The sequence below is a fragment of the Cinclus cinclus genome, chromosome 7, assembly GCF_963662255.1.
Source record: "Cinclus cinclus chromosome 7, bCinCin1.1, whole genome shotgun sequence".
NCBI lineage: Eukaryota > Metazoa > Chordata > Aves > Passeriformes > Cinclidae > Cinclus > Cinclus cinclus.
Genome location: NC_085052.1, coordinates 9,550,034 through 9,570,007, shown reverse-complemented (window position 1 = coordinate 9,570,007; position 19,974 = coordinate 9,550,034). Strand labels below are relative to the sequence as shown.

General features: G+C 38.1%; 1 protein-coding gene across 2 annotated transcripts in view; it reads left to right on the top strand.

Annotated features, from left to right (window-relative positions):
* Positions 1-5,901: 5,901 nt before the first annotated feature.
* SHOC2 (SHOC2 leucine rich repeat scaffold protein) overlaps positions 5,902-19,974 on the top strand; it is a 36,142-nt gene continuing 22,069 nt past the window's right edge. The window contains exons 1-2 of one of the 2 annotated variants that reach the window (XM_062496252.1): positions 5,902-6,604; positions 19,288-19,425. In XM_062496252.1, coding sequence (XP_062352236.1) covers positions 5,902-6,604; positions 19,288-19,425 — 841 coding nt within the window. The remainder of the gene's footprint in view (positions 6,605-19,287; positions 19,426-19,974) is intronic. The other variant, XM_062496253.1, reaches the window with a different exon arrangement.

The following is a 19,974-nucleotide window of genomic DNA, read 5'->3' as shown; positions in this document are numbered from 1 at the left end:
GTAAACAAGAACTGGGTTACCCCAGACTAATATATCCATTTAGAATGACCCTTTTAAGAGATTTTAGAACCTGCACTAAATCCTGGAAATTTGTTTCATCTAGAAAGTTAGGATTTTCAAATTTCATGTATTATGCAGGATTACACAGCCTGCTGATACAGCGAGTTGCCATGGAAATGGAGACATGCAGCTCAAAAGGTACATGCTGGGGGGCCACACATGCAGAAAGTACCTTTTTACATATTAAAATAAGCTGCTGCATGGAGTTAGCAGAATACTTTTCTCTTGGCATATATTTCTACAAAAACATGTAATGGTATTTTATAACTTGGCCAAAAAACGAGTGGATTTTTGTTCCTGCAAAAGAGAAGAGAAAGTGCTTCATAAAAATAATGTTGGAGCACACAGAATGAATCACAGTATGTATATTTTTGTGCTTGCTAGGTGAGTTCAAAGGCAGGGCACAAAAGATTATTTCTACCTCCTAGGAACTTAAAGCGTAGGTGACTTTCTGTCTGCAAGTGTGGAACCTTTTTGTCCTGGTTGCTCTGGACTTTGGTACATGACCTGGCACTTAGTGCAGGGAAGTACTTCCAGAGAGCAGCAAAGCCGGTGACCAGTGAGTGAAGAGATGGATTCCAAAGCTTCAAACCCAGCAGTGATGTCCTTGTGCCTGCCCATTTGCCCTGGAAGGGCACGGATGTGTCAGAAGCTGGGATAGGATGTCTTGGGACATCTGCCTGGTTCTGCAAGCACACAATGATCAACCTTCAAAATCTTTAGAAAATCATTTGCTTGTTTAAAGTAACTCCAGGTGTAATTGCACGTAGGTTTGTATTTAGGTGCCTGTAGTTACAGATGTGCTTGCGGATGTAAGACACCACAGGTGAAGTGTAAGAAAGCTCTTAGACATGGTCTAAATGGAGTTGTTTCTCCCTTGGATTGTCATTTGTTCTGTTATTCCCTCGACCCCCAGGTTTTGCTCGAATGTGAGGCTGGGTTACGCTTGGCTGTTTGGCTGCCATGGAAGCAGCAGACAGTTGGGATGATCTTGGCTGCAGTCCTGTGGCAGATGAAGATGTTCTAAAGGGCTTGAAGGGCTGTCAGAGCCCAGGCCTCCTCCTTACCCAGCTCCACAGGCTCAGGCTGTGCCTGCAGTGAACAAACCGCTCCCTCAGTGTGAGAGGGGATTAGGGTGGACACTGTGCCACATCCTGGGGTGTTGAAATCAGGCTAAATTGTTAGTCTGTGAGCTACCATCTGCTGGCCATCCTCTTACAGGACTGAGATTAATTTAATGGTCAGCCCTCTTTATTGAACAAGCCAACCAGGGTAGCTGGCACGATGAACCATGACAGTATTGCCCTGCTGCCACTGAGCACCCTGTGCTCTGGAATAACAGGTTTCTTCCCAAAGAAGAGAAGCTGCCTAGCTGGCGTATTTCAGCAGCACTGCTTTTGTTGAGATAGATGAGGTGGTTTTTGATCTCTGGTGGAGTGATGGCTGGTTGTTCCCTTGCTGTCTCCATACCTCTGAATGAGGTTTTGTGTTCAGAGGAGCTGTGCAACCGCTGGTGACTGATTCAGCAGTTTGCTCCCAGCTGGTCCGTGGTGGCTGCAGTGGCAGAAGCTGAAATGCACATATGCAGATGAAAACTCTGTAGGTCAGATGTTTGAAGCTGGCAAATTGTAGGAGAGAATGTGCTTTGTTTGCAAGTGACTCTTGGCTTAAGCTATTTGTGTTTCCAAATGAAAGTGGTGACTGTGTTGGTTGGGGTTTTTTTGGGTTGGCTTTTTTTTTTTTATTTTTTTATTTTGTATATGTGGTATTGAAAATGGAAATTCATTGTAGCCACTTGGGCTAAGCTTTAAATTTCATCCATTGCTTATTGATGTGTTCATCTTTGTGGTGTACTGGAATATGAAATGTTTTTGAGGTATCCCATGCTGTTCTAATTAAAAGGTAAATATTTTTAATAAGGTAGAATATTTTTAGTGTGTGTTTGTTTGTGAAGATGTGTTGCTGCAATTACCAGATAGCATTTGAACTCTGCCTTGTTGTTAAGAATCACTTAGGGCTGACTAATCAGAAATACCTACGTCAGAATTGCAGTCTTGGAACATTTTATTTATTATTATGTAGTGGAATAATTGTCTACTTACTCCAGAGTGTCAAGTATGAGCTGATTCCTTATTTCTTTGACTTGTTTAATATTTGGAATGATCCTCTGCTGTTATTTAGGTTGAAAAGCCCTAGGTGTGGTGTGGGTTAAGTTTAGTACAAACACAGAATGAAGAGGAAAGTAATTCCTATTGTGATAAAAAGTTAAATGTAGTAAAAAAATTATTTTCATATGCGGGCCTGTATGTCTCCTGCTACATTACAGAAGTAAAATTCTGTTACAGCTGAGCGTAATATGTTACACTTTAGTGAAAATGATGCCTTAGATATTACATGCTTAAAATATCAGAAATGTTTATGGTTTGAAGTGCCTGGTTTGGCTACTGAAACACAGAAGGGGAACCAGCAAGGGTTTAGGTGGAGCTGTAAAGTGACCATTTTGTAAGATGACATGCCACGATGATTTTCCTTTGGCAGAGAAGACTGCTGTTGGTTCGCCTTTTCACTTGAGAAGGAAGTGTTTCAGCTGTGGGAGACTTTTATTTCATTTAACAATTTCTTCTTCAAGCCATCTCTGTGAACTCACAGGAAACTTTCATGTAATTGCAAGTCACAAGACACTTGAACACATCCTCGGGGAAGTGAGGGACTGCTGAGAGTAATTCATGCAGGGAATAGCCTGTTCTGGGGGGTCCCACTGCTTTGCAGTAGTGGGTAGGAGACAGTTAAGGCTTTTACAGCCTTACTTGAATAGCAGTTGGCTGAAATCCTTTATCTCAAGCCTCATATTGTGTTACATAGTGACCAGGAAACATCGGTATTTATGTTGCCAAATTGCAGTGATTAGTGTTGTTTTATTCCTAGAACTGCAAAGTGTTCCTACATTACCACGCTTTTAATAAAGTATTCATTGCATAAATGTTTTAGGTTGTATTGCTCACAAAAACTGAAATATCTTTTCAGTTTTTTGTGCATATTTAAAAAAATAATTAAAATATACAAGGTAAATGTGTTCCGCTTTTCCAGACAGTAAGGAAGGTGATACAGTTTAGGCTGAAGTTGCTTCTGTTTCTGAAGTTTCATCAGTTACAGATGACAGAAAACACTAAATACATCTGGTTTATGTTCACCAGACATCAGGAGGAGTGAATCAAAACTCTGAAGTTGGTTATTTAGAGCTATTTACAAATATTTTACTTTAAAAAAAATAATATTTGGAACAGGGAAGAGATTATTTTCCTTAACTTCTCCAAAAGCTTTTTTTCCCCTTACATACTGTGCCAAGCAAGAGTCTTATTAAATTTTCCAAGTTCTCCAGGACATAATAGTTAAACGTTTTTATGTCAATTAATATTGTCAGGAAGTCAGTTTGAACAGCATTGGAAAATGGAAGTAGTTGGCAGAACTAGCTAATTTCACTGAATTTCCTTTTGCTAAAAATATCTCTAAAAGAAGCTCTCCTTTTGAGATACAATGAATGCTTGTTTGTCTGTAGTTTAGAATTGATGGTGACTCTTGTCCTTTAACCAAAAGGGCTTGAAAAATATTAATAACCTTTTGAAACATATTTAACTTCCTCTGTGGTATATGTAATTATACTCATGCCCCATACATGCTTGACTTGATGTATGTGAGTAACCCCATCAGCTTGAATGATGTGCAGTACAGATCATGTAGAGCAACTTATGTGAGGCTGAGCATTCTTCTTTCTAGGTACAATTAAAGTTATTGCTAAGAAACACAGTGAAATGCACGCAGATTATTTGGAGCACTTGCACTGCTGAGCTGCTTTCAGCAGCACTAATCTCCAGCAGTCTTTCCTTTCTGAGGCTCTTTCTAAATCTCCTCCAGCTGCTGTGCACGTAAGAAACGAAACAAATCTCTTGGTAGGTCCTAAATTTGATTAAACTGAAAGCTCAAGAGAGCAGCAGCCCTTTGAGCATTTCACACTTTGGGGACTCGATGAGGAGCAGTGGCTGTTCTGGCACTACTACACATCTCTTTTCTGTGTGTACAGGATTCAGAAACTGTGTTAGTTCTTGATTCTTTGTGTTACTGTTTCATAATGAAAACATGTTGTCAAGCCTTTCGGGCTCCCACCCTTTAGTCAGCTGTGTTTTTACATTGGGAGTCATTACGTTTCCTATTACTGGCGTTTTACAAGCCTGTAGATCATATATTGCTGAGAAGAAATTTTAAATATAATCTGGTAAGGTTAGTAATCTTGAGGAGAGGTCAAATTAATGGATGGTAAAAAAGCCATGTGGAAATCTTAAGGATACAGTAAGGAGCTGGCTTGTGCTGCTTTAGAAAACTCAACAGAGCAGAAAATTACCAAGGTAAAAACTGTTTTTGCTTGCTGCTGCTAGCATTCAGCCATGGTCCATTGCAACAGAGAACACAAGAACTGAAGGCAGTTTTAGGGCTCTTTTGGGGGGAGGGGTTATTTATTTTCCTTTCTTTTAAAATTTTTTCTATTATTGTTATTACAGTGTTTGTAGCACACTTGGTGATGCTGCAGCAGTAATGAATCAGGGTGAAGGAAGGCACCTCCTGACACACGTTCTCTTTCAAACGTTGTTTCTAAACAGCTGGATTTGCAGCTGGGGTACAGTGCCATGTCCTTCTGATCATCTTTAAATAGATTTTCTTTACCCTTTAAAATATATGAATGAATATATATATATAGAGCAAAGTGTGCTGCTTTGTGTTATCCATATACATTTTTGTATTTGAAGGTAAGCATACACAGCATGACCACAATTATAAATGGTTACTTGAGCTTTGCTAAAAAATGTTTGTTTTTATCGTACTTGCTGATGGCTTAAGTATGCAAGTATAAGTATATTATTTAAGATATCATAAAGATATATTGTGTCCTACTCCCAAGAGCAATTCCTTCATAATTTTGCTTATCTTGAAGCATAATATTTTATTTCTTCTGGGCTTTTGGCTGACTTTTTGATAGGTGTATTTTAAAAATCCTTGTGCTTGGTTCTTCAAAGCATGTGAAGCTGGTGAGAACGTTCTGCTCCACATGAAAAGAAGAGATCTGCAGTTCAGAGCTGGTCAGAAGAGAGATCTCAAGGCAAAAAGTGTTTGTGTTACTGGAGCATATTAGATGTTACTGTAGATCGAACTGAGATTCTATTGTGCTGAAAGAATAAGCCTGTACAGGTCTATTTGCACTTAAAATTATAGGAGATATTTATTGGCTGATTGGGCACTGAGGGAAGAGAGAATATTTATGTTGATGACCAGGGGGTTGTTGTAAGAACTAGGTAAGATGTAAGATGATGACTCAAATGTAGTACTGAAGGCAGTATTATGTTTAAAAATTTTTGTTCCCTCGCGTATAGTAATTAGTACAGTTCTGGTACCACAGTGGGTCTTGTGAGCAATGTGTGTAGTATTTTTAGTTTAGCCTTGGGTTTTTCAGTGACATTTGAACAGAAAGACAAATCGTTAACCTGAGTTAGTGAGCACTCAGTATTTAACTGGAAGTTTTATATCTACACTAACTTTGGCTTCTCTTCTCTATGTTCCAGAAATACCAATACAGAGCATTTGACCTGATCTCTACAGCTGAACCTCCTGATAGTAGGATTAGGAAAGAGTGCCTTCAGAACCAATATGTAGCAAATGGGTGTCACACCTCTGAAGCTCCTGCCTGGGTTCAACACTTGTGTGTTTTAAGGATCCTTGTTGCCTCAGCATTGAATTGTTCTGGTGGACTTCAGAAACAGATTTCATGCGGTGCTTGCTGAACGCTGAATCACCATGAGTAGTAATCTAGGAAAAGAAAAGGACTGTAAAGAAAAGGATCCGAAAGTCCAGTCGTCAAAAGAAAGGGAGAAGGAGGCTAAGGCCTCTGGAGGATTTGGGAAAGAGAGCAAAGAAAAGGAGCCTAAGACCAAAGGGAAAGATGCCAAAGATGGAAAGAAGGACTCCAGTAGCACGCAGCCTGGGGTAGCTTTTTCAGTGGACAACACGATAAAAAGACCTAATCCTGCCACAGGTACTCGCAAAAAATCCAGCAATGCTGAAGTGATCAAAGAGCTAAATAAATGCCGGGAAGAGAATTCAATGCGCTTGGATTTGTCCAAGAGGTCTATACACTTGCTTCCATCAGCTATCAAAGAGCTAACGCAGTTAACAGAACTTTATTTATACAGTAACAAACTGCAGTGCCTACCAGCAGAGGTGGGCTGTCTTGTGAACCTGGTGACACTGGCTCTGAGTGAAAACTCACTCACCAGTTTGCCTGACTCTCTTGATAACTTGAAGAAACTGCGCATGCTTGACCTGCGGCATAACAAACTGAGAGAAATCCCCTCGGTGGTGTACAGGCTAAACTCCCTCGCCACTCTGTACCTACGCTTTAATCGTATAACTACTGTGGAAAAGGATATCAAAAACTTGTCAAAACTCACCATGCTTAGCATACGAGAGAACAAAATCAAGCAACTACCTGCTGAAATTGGTAAGTGATTATGCTGACTGGAAGCGTGATGCTGTTTTTACATTCACTTTGCTGTTTGGTTAATTATACATAAACTGTCACTTTTCCAACTGCGCTTCATTTAAAACTACATAAAATTATGCTCTTGCTCATACTGTTCCACTGTTAGCTTGAGAATAGTCAATACCTTGTATATATATTTATTTTTTAAACAACAAAAGCCTTTTTTCTTCATCAGTCATCTTGAAATCAAATGTGTCTTGTTTTTGTCTTTGATTTGTGCTTTCACATATTGTGTCTTGAGAGCCCAGATGGTTTGAAAAAGAGATACAGGGGCGTTTTTTATTTTAAGATTTTTTTTATAAATCATTTATGAACTGTTCCAAGTTATAAACACATTATGTGCATGTAACAGAGGGGTGTGACCACAGTAATACAAGGTAGAGTATGTAGCTACATGCTACATTACCAAGGGCAAGCTGTTGGGTGCTGTAACAGTTAACAATATAGGTTAATTATTTGTGCAAGTGTCTGCCTTTTATAAGTAATGAATCTCTTAATACATGAACTCTGAAGTGACCAAATGTTGTACACATGGCTGAAGATTCTAATGACTTTGTAATGAATAGTATTTGTTTTTCCAAACCTTGTTACAAAGGTTAAAAGATGGTGAACTAGTATGAAAGTGCATTATTAATTTAAATGCTTTATTGCACAAAATGTGCTGGACTAGCTGTATATCAAGAACTTCTGTGTTGTTCGTAATATGTTCTGCTTCATGGAAAAGATGTCTTTTTAACATATGTAAGAGATTTGACACTGTTCTCAAGCAATGTTTAAACAATATGCCATATAATAGTGTGATTCTGTTAATCAGTAGGGGTTTTTTTCTATATATTACCGGCTTTTAAAATGCAGGTATAGTTTAGTCCTTTTAGGGGATGGGGTAACATGAACTTCACACAATTAAGAAACTGCTTTGACTTTCTTCAAGTGTGGAAAAAAAAAATGTTGTGAAAGCCCTTGTAGTTATTACTGTGAGTAATAATTCCCATGCTGTGTTTCTAAAAGCTGCTGCAACTTTTTCCTGTTGTCCAAGCCAGTGTGTGAGTGTGTTGCTACCTAAGTGGCCCCTATGGTCACTAATTTTGCAAAGCTCGGGAAGTGCTCCTGTTTGTATACCTGACAGATCTTTCTCAAGCCAGTGTTTGCTCTTTATCTTGCTCATCGATATGAAAGATACATAAGATAACATGTTCTTGATGGGAACTCCTGGACGTGCCTGGAACTGCTACCCCAGTTACCAGCACTGCCCAGTAACAGATGGCTTTGTGCGGTAACAGCAGTGAAGAAATGCAGTGGTGATGCCAGCTGCTGGTCTGAGCCTTTGGCTCCCTGTGGCAGCTGCTGGGAATAGCTGCTGGAGCCACAGTAACATTTTTTGCTAGGCAGAAATGAAATGGTTGATGTGGTATTTTCTGATCCACGTGATTTTTGAGTTGTCATGAGCTTCTCAGCAATCCTTTGAATTTCCCCTGGGAGAAAGAAGGAATTACAATTTTCACCTATTTTGACACTTCAGTTTAAGTTCAGTAGCCGCGTTGAATTTTTTACTGATCAACAAATCATATTGGGAGCCATGGGGCTGATGTTTACGGAAAACTCAGCATACTGTGTGTTTCTACATTCATTGAAGAAACTGTGGCCAGTCTAGCTGGTTAAACTGTGATAACAATTGTCAGTATTGTACCTGGTTCTGTTTGTGGCTCAGTTATTAGTTAATCTAGCAAAAGAGCCATCTTCTGAGGTTCAGCTGGGTTCAGTGCTTCATAGACTTAAAGTAATACCAGTAGTGTATAAAGAAGAAAACTTCTGTGAGGTGTTGGATCCTGGTGTTTGGTGTTGTGCTTTAGAAACTTCTCTTAGGTTTGTTTGATACTGCAGACACTGCTGTTGCTGAAAGAAACCTCTTTATTTCTTTTGTTTGTTGAATATGGTTTACATTGAAGTGTGTAATGTCTATATGTGTTTGTTCACAGTAGTCTTGAAAGAGATAACGTGTCACTGCTTCATGGGAAAATTAGTAGGTACTTGTGTCATGAATATATGACTTGTTTCTTTCTTTTGTATTTTTTTATTGTCTCAATATGTGTACAGGCAATGTTCTCAGTTCTCTGTAAAACCCTAGCTTGAGAACATTAACTACTTCTGTCTTTGTATGCAGCAGTTAGTCGTGCCTTTATTTGAATTGTGATAATGCTCATGTTCCTTGTTACGGGTCAGCACCTCATTGTGGAAGGCCTTTTAGAAGAACAAATGCAAGACAACTGTCACTTTTATGAAGAATTTCAAAAGGAAATCATCATGTTCATCACCATCCTCTTTAATTCAAAGTAAATTTATCAGACTAGGTTGCCTGAAATTGAAATTGAAAAATAAGATGAAAGGGTGTTTAAATAGTACAAATAATTTAAACTGCCGAGACACATAGCACAAGCATTCGAAAATCTTTTTCATCAGAGTGAAAACAGATAAGATAGTTTAACTTCTGTAATTGATTTTTACTCACTCACTTTCATGTTACTTTTTTGATTAAATACTTGAGTTGAAAACACAGCTGAAAAATGAAGCTACTGAGAACTGTATTTCTGGCTTTCCAATGGAATTTCTGTTTCTTCAAACACTTAGTATTTATCTACATTTCACATATGCACTTCAAAAAACCCCTTCCCTTTTAAGTTTCAATGCTTTTCATCCCTTATAAGTTTTATAATGCAGTATCTGAATACTATAAACTAGCAAGCACTCATATTATCAGCTTGTAAATAACACAGAAATTTTTGTTGCTGCACAGCGGTAAGTAAAATGAAGCCATTATCTTTTATAAAGCAATATCATGTGGGGCATTTCAAATTCTTTTAAAAAATGCCTCATTGTTCTAAGGCCTAAGGCTCACAATAGCATGCTAGTGTGCTTGTTCGTATTTTTAAAAATTCAAAGCTTATGTAACTCACTGACTTGTCCACCAAGAAAGAGTCTTGTAGCAGGTAACTATGATGTGCTCATGTTGCTGATCTGGTGCACACTGTGCAAAGAATCCTGAGTTTTCTTTACTTTGTCTTTTGAAAGTACATTTGCTACAAAAGTTTGGTCTGAACAAAAAGAAAACTAAGGATCCAGACTTCAGTGTGAAAAGTGTTGCTATTGTTCTCTCAAAGAGGGATGGCATGAAATCTTACCCTGGTGCTACAGACTTGTGATGGCTTTCACTGTTACTAAACAAAATTTTTCAGTTTTGTATAAGAATAAATGGCTTTCCAGCTTTAGGACCTTGTGGCTTTAAAATAAAGGGTCACCTGATTTGTAAGCAGTCATCCCATTGTGTTCCTAGGAATCTCTAGTCTCCAGCCTTATAAAATAAAGTTTTTTTTCCTTCTACTCTCATTGAAATAAATTGAATATAGGGATTTAAGTGCTTTGATAATTGAGACTTTTCTTCCAACACGTAGTGTGTCTTTGAGTAGTTGATTTTTGTGTCAGTGTTATTCCACTGTTCTTAGATGCAGCACTTTCCCTCTGTTGCTTACATTTGTTCTTGGGTGGTTCTGAAAACTGTTTTACAACTGACCTCTTTAAGGTGTTTGTTGTTTGGAGGAAAACCTGGAAGAGGTGAACCTGCCAGCTCTGAGCTGCTGGGAAATAAGCTGAAGTTTGGTTCTATTTTGCTTCTATTTTACAACAAACTTTAATTAGGCGACTACACTACAAAAGTTGTTTTGCATTTAAAACAAGCATTTTAGTGAGAAAGAGGAAGTGTTGCTATCTATAGTTAGTTAACAGTTGTGTTTGTTTCTGGTTCCCCCCCCCACCAGAATTAAACACCTCTTATTCCATTGCATCCAGTTGCTTTATTATAGGTAGGTATGTACTAAATCATTTCTGCTTGTACTTATCAGACTTATCTTAACGCTGTTCTAGAAGATCTGTATTGCTTCTACATTTTTAATGCGATCTGAAAATTATTTTGGTCAACTGTGTAATATGCTGAGGTCTTGGTATGCACTGTTGTATTTTCAAATATAAGCATATTTGTGTATATTTGACTAAGATGTAAAAATACTTAAATACTTTGTTTTGTTTAATGTTTAGCCAAAAGCTCTGCCTGTGAATTAGTGGGAGTTTTCATGAAATGGATGCACTGATGTATAACAGCTTCATGATACTGAAAGTGGCAGTATCCACTCCCTTCCTGGCAGCTTCCCAGCTGCTGCTTTTGTTGTCTATTACTTTAGGTAGTTGAAATCAGTGTAGTTTCTGATCAGCCTGGAATTGGTGTAGGAGGAGGAGTGGGAGAGCATGAACTGGAGCAGGGAGAGCCCTGTGCTTGGCCTGCACTGAGCTGTGGGGTCAGCTGTGCTCGCTGCAGCTCACTGCAAAACCTCTCAGGATTGCTCATGTTGCCCATGAGCATGTCAAATGCACTGCAGGTGCTCTGAGAAAGGGTGTATTGCTGTCTGCAGGGAGCTAGTGAAAATACATCCAATTTTGGTATCAGAATCTTTTTCTCCCTTTCCTGCTGCTTTTGATGTCTTGTACCAGAGAACCTGGTGTAGCTTATTGGAATCCTGGTAGCATTAGCTCAGCTGCACGTTTTTGAAACCATTTTTTGTGATGTTTTTATGTATAGTGATGAGAATCCTTTGATGGGAGTTTCTTGATGGCAAAGCTACTCCATGTTGTTCTTTCTTAAAAATTGCATCATACCTAACAGTGGTTATAAATTGTTTCAGAGTGCATCTTGCCCTGTATCCTGGTTCTAACCCTAGCTCTAAGCAAACATGTGCATAGAAACAGAGTAAATTTATGTATGAGGCTTAATCGGACTCCTTACCCACGTCCAGCTATTTTCATATCGGGGATTTCCTGAGTCTGGTGCAGTTTGTTTCTTAAGTAATTTTCAGTACACTCTTCTTCCGAAGGCTTAGCCATTTTTTTCCCTTTCAACTCCTATAAATGCATTTCATCTTTAGCAAGGTCTGCAAGTTTGCTTTGAATGTTGTTCCTGACCATAAAGGTCACTGTTACAGTTGTTGAATGTGTATATATACACACACACACACACCCCAAGTGCAAGGCAGAACTTACCTTTCTCCTGGCTGTTCAGTCTCTGGTGGCATCCATGAAATAAAACCTTGACAGAAATGTTTCTGTGTGGAAACTTTGCCAAAAGACAGTCTGGAGGGATAATTGTGAGGATGAGTTCACAAGGTGGACACCAGTTTCATGTCTTTATCTGGTAAATTGCCCATTCCACTGAGATCAAAAAGTGGAAGATTAGAATGGAAGAATGTGAATGCTTTGGTGAGTCAGGCAGTCAGCATGAGAAGGATGAAAACCAGAGGAATTGTCTTGGGATGAGGCCAAGCAAATGTTTCAGTTTGCAGCCTGTTACTTAAGCAAGCTTTTTGCATTTCTTATATTTGAAGTTTTATTTAATTTCTGCACGTTGTGTTGAAGGACTTGTTTTGCACAATCCGATTGATAATATTTTCTTTGCAAAGACAAGGTTGCATCTTGTACCAGTTCTGAATATTTTTGTCGTGTTAGCACACACAACTCAAATAGAAGTAATATTTTCAATGTGGTTGAAAATACATTTACATAGTTTCTGCATGTTTCTTGAGACTCCAAATATTGTGTTTTCTGTCTGTGAATGCAACTTTTTTCTGGGGAGAATCTGGTCAGGGCTGTTCTGCAAGGGAAATATTTTTAGAATGTCATTCAGGGAATCTGCCTACACCAGACTAGGAATGTCTTCGAGACTCTGTTCTTCTCTTCCCCCATCTACCCAATATTTAGATTATTTGTGGTTTCTTCACTGCTTTGAAACTTTTTCATAACACTTGCACCTGTTTTGTTTTCAGTAGTATAGACAGTGGACGAGATGTGTGCAGCCACATTTGTTCCGGTCTACTCACTCCATGCTGAATGTGGTACCTCCTTATTAAATTACTTGTTAGTTGCAAAGCTTTTCAGTGATGCTGTGAATTTCATTTCCCTTTTTTTTGTTTTAGTAGACTGACAATACAGAGAAATACTTGTTTATATTATTTTATCTAAGAACACCCTCCTGTTTTTATCAATTTGAAGGGAAAAAAAATAGTGTTTCTGGGCTTAGTTGGTAAGTGTCTGCAAACAGTGGTTGAGAATACTTTTATATATTTGTATTTTAATGTGATGAAAGCATGAAGTTGTGAGCAGGAGTTGAATAAATATAGGCATTGGTGCATTGTGTGTTGCTGTCAAGTTAGAGATAATGACTGCTGATTTGATCCAGTTCTGGGAGTTTTCTTGAGCTGCAGGAAGAGTGTAGAACTCCTTTTGACGAGCTTCAACTTTTGTATCTGGGTTCTGATTCTTGTGAAAGCTCTTGTGGGGATGCAGTTTTGTCTTGTCAGCTAGTCAAATTCCTCCTGATTAAATTTTCTTCAGAGTGGCTTTAGGATAATGACAAAGTAGTCCTGCCTTTTTGATATACTTGCTGAACTTACTGGGATGATGCCCCAAGTGTAGTTGTTTCTTTCTTTCTTTTCTTTCTTTTTTTTTTTTTTTTTTCTCAATTATTTTAAGTGTTTGGATACTTTCATGAGAACAGAGGAAAAAAAATCACTTCCCTCAGGCTGCACTTGCTAATGTAGCCTGGAAAGTGGTTAGCCTTTATTATTCGAGAGCTTGTTCTACACTGAAAATGGATAGGATCCAGATGTTACCCCAGGTTCAGCACCACCAGGACCCCCTGGTCCTTCCCTGCAGAGCTGTTTCTCACCTCCTGGTGCAAGGTTGTACCTCTTTGCTGGGTTATTCCCTGCTAGGTGCCAGACTTTGCCTTTGTCCTGGCACTCAAATGAGGTTCTGCTCTCCACCTCAAATCTGTCTTGAGCCCTTGCTAAGACTTTTTTCTATATTTTGCTGTTTGGGATTTTGTTTGAATGTGTTTTCAATTTTATTTATGTTTGTTGCTTTCAGTTTTAATCAATAAATGAAAAGTCTGCTGTTGTGTCTTGTTGAAGCTTGTTTTAGAGCAGATTTGGAGTCTTTTCAACTGAGCTTTACTTCTGTGTTTTCAAGTGGTTCCCACAACTAGATGCTGGTGTGCATTCTGCAAATTGTGAATAATATTAATGTCCTTATTCTTACTTATATGAATATTTTAACTTTGGTAGTCAGTAATTCACTCACGACCATATGCATTGCTTCTCCTCAGTGACTCTTCTGTGTAAGTTACAGTTGTGCAGTAATAATTGAGAGTAGCTCTTACCTCTGCTTACCTCTTCTTTTGGCAGTTGGTAATGCAGAGCAAAGAGCTCAGTCTGTCACAGTGATGTACTTGGATCTCAGAGAGGCAAAAGATTCTGAAACTGTGAAATTGTTTTTAAATGTTTTTCTAATAGCAGGAAGCTTGCTTTTAGTTTTTTCTACAAAAAGTCTTGCCAAAGACTTCTTGTGCACTGCAAATTATTTTTCCTTTTTATTTTTTCCTTTGCCAACAGAGAACCAAGTGAAAGATGAAGAGCTATGAAAGTTATGGGAACTGTTTTAACTTGTTCCCAGCATTGCTGATTTTGGATAATTAATACTTAAAAATTAGCTTACAACCAGTGTTCTGACACACCAGCCTGAAGTCCCACTAATATTTGCATTCTCCTTTTCCTTCTGCTTCCCATAAGAGTCTTGATCCTCTTGTTGTGTCAACTGGCCTAGGATTTATCATGTTGTGAAGGATTTCATAATGTTCAATCTACTTAAGCATGGGCAGGCATGTTGCTAATCCAGTGGAAAACAGGCTACATTACAAATTGTTTACCATCCAAGAGTGGTGCCCGTTGACTGAATTAGTGATTGGAGACACTGAAGCCTCTTTGCTATTGTCCTGTATACTCTCTCCAACTGTTAATTTGTGTGTACTTCAGTGTTTTTTGATGAAGCAGTATTTTGTGTTTTAAATAGACAAAAAGAACCTTCAGAGTTTTGTAAGTCGGGGCATGTAACCTGGCCCCCTTGTCATAACAGGCTTTCAAAGTTGGCCATGAAATGGGACTATAATTCTGCCTCATTATGCTGAAAATATTAGTCATTTCATTGTGCTGTTTTTTTAAAGCAGGTATATTTAGCATTGTCATACTATAACATTTATTCTTTGTGGGTATGAGAACAACAGTGAGGTGATTGCTCATTCCACCTTTTTTAAGGATTGTTGAGGTCGATACTTAGGTGTATTTTTAACAAGTTTTTTTAAATGGAAGGTGGTTGCAGTCTTCACTATCTTCTCTGAAGAATGCATTTGAATGGTATGGTTTTTTTTTTTTAGAGCCTTTTAAAAGACAAAGTTTTAAAAACTACACGCTAGGGTGTAACTGACTGTTTTGTGAAGGTTATTAATAGAGAAACTGTTTTATGTTTTTCAAATGGGCATTGCTCCTACTTTAAAATCTTTTATTGTCAAGCCAGCTAGTACATGCAATTCCTGTCTGCTTTCTTGGCAGACTTTGAGCTTTAATTGTTTGTTTTTTTTTTTCCTTTGCAATCACAGTGCAATATAGTAAAAACATAAAAAAGGGAAAAAACCTCTCCTGCAAAAAACAACTAACTCCAAACCCTAGCACCTTCCTAGTTTATTTTTTAGTTCTTGTGAGGGTGCTTATCCCTTCAATGCAGTTGCAAGTAGTCTGTAGAGAATCCTTTATTCACTACTGTGAGCTTAGAACTTGTCTGTTTGGGACATTACTTGTGGCAGAAAGAGTTAGTTCATTTAACCTAAGGTTAGTATTTCCCTAAAGCAGTGCCTGCCTTATTGTAGTGATTTTGGGTGTTTGAACAGTATTTTAGTGAAGTGAGGCAGGAGTTGTCCACGTGATAAAAAGGAAAGGGTTTTTCTTCAGGAAACTGCTTTCTGGTTAAGGCTGATTTTGATCTTCTGCACATTTCTAACTGACTTATTTCTGTTAAATCAAGATAAAAACGTGTTTCAGCAGATTTTATGTAGTACACAAAAAAATTGCAAATGTTGATTCTTCTACTATGAATAAGATCATGAACTCCTTACTCGTTAGCCTTTTTTTCTTTTTGTACCTGATCAAATTTTTGCTTTAGGAAAACTTCCTTTTCAATTTTTTTTTATTTTCTTTTTGTTTTGTTTTGAGAAGCATTGTCTCAGTACAGCTGCCACTGTTGAGACAATGAGAAGGACACTTTCACTCACTGAAACAGTGGCTCCTGGGAAGAGCGTTGTGCAGATGGCCTCCAGTTTGCCTCTTGGTGCTTGCAGTTCATTATTTGCTGTGTTGATTGCTCATGCCATGTGTTTGTGCTGGTGTTAGTCCTGACAGAGCTGCTGTTGTGAGCAGTGCCTGCACAGTGTGGCCATTGATGGGTAGGTCACTACGGTCACTCATGGAGCTGCCCCTGGTGTGTGGCTGCTGCTCTGGTGGCCACACTCGCCGTGCCCAGAGCCCTTCTTACCCCAGAGCCTGGGGTGTGTTCAGTAGTGCTGGTCACATTAACTGTGCTGCTGCTGGTACTCAGACCTCAGAACAGAGAGCTTCTCACCCAGGGAAATACAACTTAAGGAGAAGACAGGGCAGGTGGTGCTAGTTGGCTACAGGACATGACCAGCATTGGTTTGTAAAGGATTTGACCTTTTATTTTCCTATGGTTTCCTACGCTTGCTCTTCTAAGCTACATTGATTCTTCCCTTTCCCATTCCTATAAGATTCCCTAGCAAATCTTACCATCCCTAGTTGCTCTTCCTTTTACCTCATAGTAGGTGTTCAAGCCCCACATGCAGTAACAGCCCTCAATATGCAAGGTGCTCTGAAGAGCCTTTCCATTTATGCACCGTGTTGGGTCTCACACTTACTTGGACAGCCAGTTTTTTATTTTAGTTCTTAGGTCACAGCTGGTCCTCTATGCCTTTCCACATGAAGATGTAAAAAACCATTTTGTTCAGTTTAGATCATGACACCAAGGATGTGAGTTTTGTCTCGCTGTGGGCCATTCACTAAAGAGCTGGATTTGATCCTAAGTTTCTGAGTGAACCTCTTTATATTTGTACTGTTAGGGTAATCAATTGACATTTTTCATTTCTATCTCAAATGGAGCGTTTAAGTTGATAGGTTGGGTTAATGCTCTTCACTTCTGTGATCTGTCACATCATCCAAACATTTTTCACCTTGTTAAGCATATTTGATGTAAGATTTTTTGCCGTACGTCATGGATAGCAACAGGAGAGATGTACCTTGAGTGACTTTTGTTGACTTGCATGCTCTCTGTTGTGTGTCAGTAATTCAAGTTAAAGTATTGGAAAAAATTCAGTGCCAAGAGCATTTCATCTCCCCTCTTCTTCTACCCTAAGAGGGGGCAATAAATCCGTTTTGATGAAATGCTGTCAAACTATGAGTGTCTTTATGTCCAAGAACAAGATTCCTTACTGGGCAGTGTGAATCAAAAGCTGAATATTTCTATATCTCTTAAATTCCTTTCCTTAAGTCATTATGCTTCATAATAGGGCTTAAACTTTTGATTTCTGCTCTAAAATCTAAAATTTGTTGGACAGTTCTCAATCTGTTTCAACATTCCATTTTTTTAATTAAATGCTTACCATTACCAAATAATGTCTTTAATGTAACAATATTAAGTATGGCCATATAAACTAAAGTGTTTGGTTGCCCTTAATTTTCTAGAGAGACATAGGCATTACTTTTCATTATTTTTCCTCCTCAGAATTAGGTAATAAGATGTTAGTTTCAAACATTTAGCATGTTGTTGTCAAAGATATCAGCAGGTGCAAAAATGAAGTGCAGCACATGTTGCTGCAAAACCCCCAAGTATTTCTTCGACTTCAGCAGATGTAGAGTGGGAAGAGTCAAGTAAATGAGAACTCGGCGCGATGAAATGGAATTTATGCCATATTTCAATTTTGACATCGTTCGTTAGGGTCTGAAGTGAAAACAAATGAAAACAGCAATCATGAAGTGAAAACTACTGCCCTGAAGTATGTGAAGGTTCTTGAGTTACCTCAGTAAAGTTTTGTGAGGCTCTTTTTTTGTTTGTTTAAAGGGAGGGTTGTTTAAATCTTCCTCAAGCTTTGCCTTCTCCTGTTGCATTCTACACTTTTTCCATGAATAATAAAGGTGCCGTTGCCACAGACATTAACTCTTGCCCAGTTTTTTCTTACGTTTGCTTTCTTCTGCATGGTAATGGCATTGACATGGGTTATGTAGTGCTGGATACAGCACATTTAGCTGTTTCCTCTGGTTGCCTGGCCTACACTCGATTGCTGATGTAAGGGAGGGGACACACAGTGATGGAGTAGCTGCTTGAGCACCAGCTTTACATTTCCACCTTAGTTCCTACAGAAACATCCCATTTTGGGTTATTTAGTGCAGCAAATAAGATCTGTGAACATATCAGTTATATCTATATATATATATATATATATATAAGAAAAGCAGAATAACAAAGTTTTGACGTTGACTTTGTTCTTGGCCTTTCACAATTGTTCTGTGATACATGATGAGTATTGTGGCTACATGACACCTGAACTCTATACAGAGTTTAAATTTTATGATTTATTAAGTCAGCAGTTGTGATTATATGCTGACCTAATGAGTAGACACTCTACACGTCAGAACTTGCCCAGGATAATCCTGCAGGCCTGTGTGAAAATCCTTGTGTCAGAGATACAATGCTGAAGCTTAAAAATAGACATTTGCTTCTCAAAAGGAATTTGCTACTCTTCCAAATTTGTTACTCACTGAGTCATACTCTAATATACAAATGCAGTGACCTCATCTTTACTGGAGAGAGTAGAAGCTGTTCAAATCATATGCATCAGTTTCACCTCCATCAGATGCAAAAAAATGTGAATACATACACCTGTATTCATACACACAGCTTTTTTTTTCTTTTCTTTTTTTTTTTTTTTTTCCCAATCCAAGAATCTTTTGTTCAGAACACAGTGTGTCTGACATAAAAATAGGTGAAACTACTGTTCAGGGAGTTGTGCCTAGCTTTGCTTTTAAATGAATTTATAAATGTCAGAAATTAAGCAGTTCTGTGTAAAGTGACCCTAAACTCCAAGCAAATCCAAACTTTTTTAGTGCTTAACAGATAAGCCTTTCATTTAAAATTTTTATTTGCTGTAGGTCTGCTTGCATCGACTTGACTTATTTTAAGTTGTCTTTTTTGTGATGACTAAATAATTTTGCTGTCTCTTAATTGTTGATTTTTGTGCCTGAAAGTAGTTAGTGATATCAAAAGAGTTCTTAATTTCTCAAAATTTAATGCAGTTCATTTACTTAGTGATGTTTTAAACTTCTGGTCAGCCTGAAACAAGTGTAAGATGCAAGTTTTTGTGCTTGTATCCCACAGATTGAACTGTCAGAATAAAATCAATCAGTAAATAACATTTCTTTGGATAAGCTGTTAAAGCTTTATCTGAGCTTTTCAAAATTGTTAATCAGATTTTAGATCTGACTGATGAAATTATGATCCTGTAATACCTTATTTTATATGTATAACTTTATGGTAGCAATAACTTTTTTTTAGCTTACCCCAAAATCCACCTGATTCTATGAATCTCTGTGTGGAGGTCATTGTTGAGAGCTGTACATTAAAGTCCTTTATGCTTTCCTGTGTGCTTTTAGGTGAGTTGTGTAACCTCATAACGCTGGATGTAGCGCACAATCAGCTTGAACATCTTCCAGAAGAGATTGGAAGCTGCACGCAGATCACCAACCTTGACTTGCAGCACAATGAGCTCCTGGACCTGCCAGAAACCATAGGTATGTGAAGAGGCTGGAGAAGAGAAAATAAATCACTATTTCAAAATGTTCAGTAAGGGGAACTAATTTAAGAGCAAGTATTTTGTTGGTGGCTGTAGAATGACTGGTGTTCAGCTCAACACAGCTTCACACTTGAGATTTAAACCAAGGTATGCTTATTACCTTAAATGTTACCTTAAATAATTTAAGAATGGGAGTTACAATGAAAAAAAAATCCAAGTCCATTACTTTTAAGTCTTAAGGTGTTCTGTGGTTATAAGCAAATGTCTACTGTTTGTTTGTTCATTCTGTAATGAAAGTGAGCGTATAAAGAAATGAAAGGCTCGCTTATAGTTGAAGTGTAGTACTTTGGCAATTAATTTTAGCTTACATCTTTGCCTAAAGAAAAATAGAACTAAAATCATAAATGTTTTGAATTATTTATGTATTTATTACATTCTTTGGTGGAACAGCTAAAAAATCCCCCAAGCCCACAAGATCATTATGCTCTTATGCAATAGAATGCAGAGAGTTTGCAACTTAGATTGGGAGTAATAGACTAAGATAAAC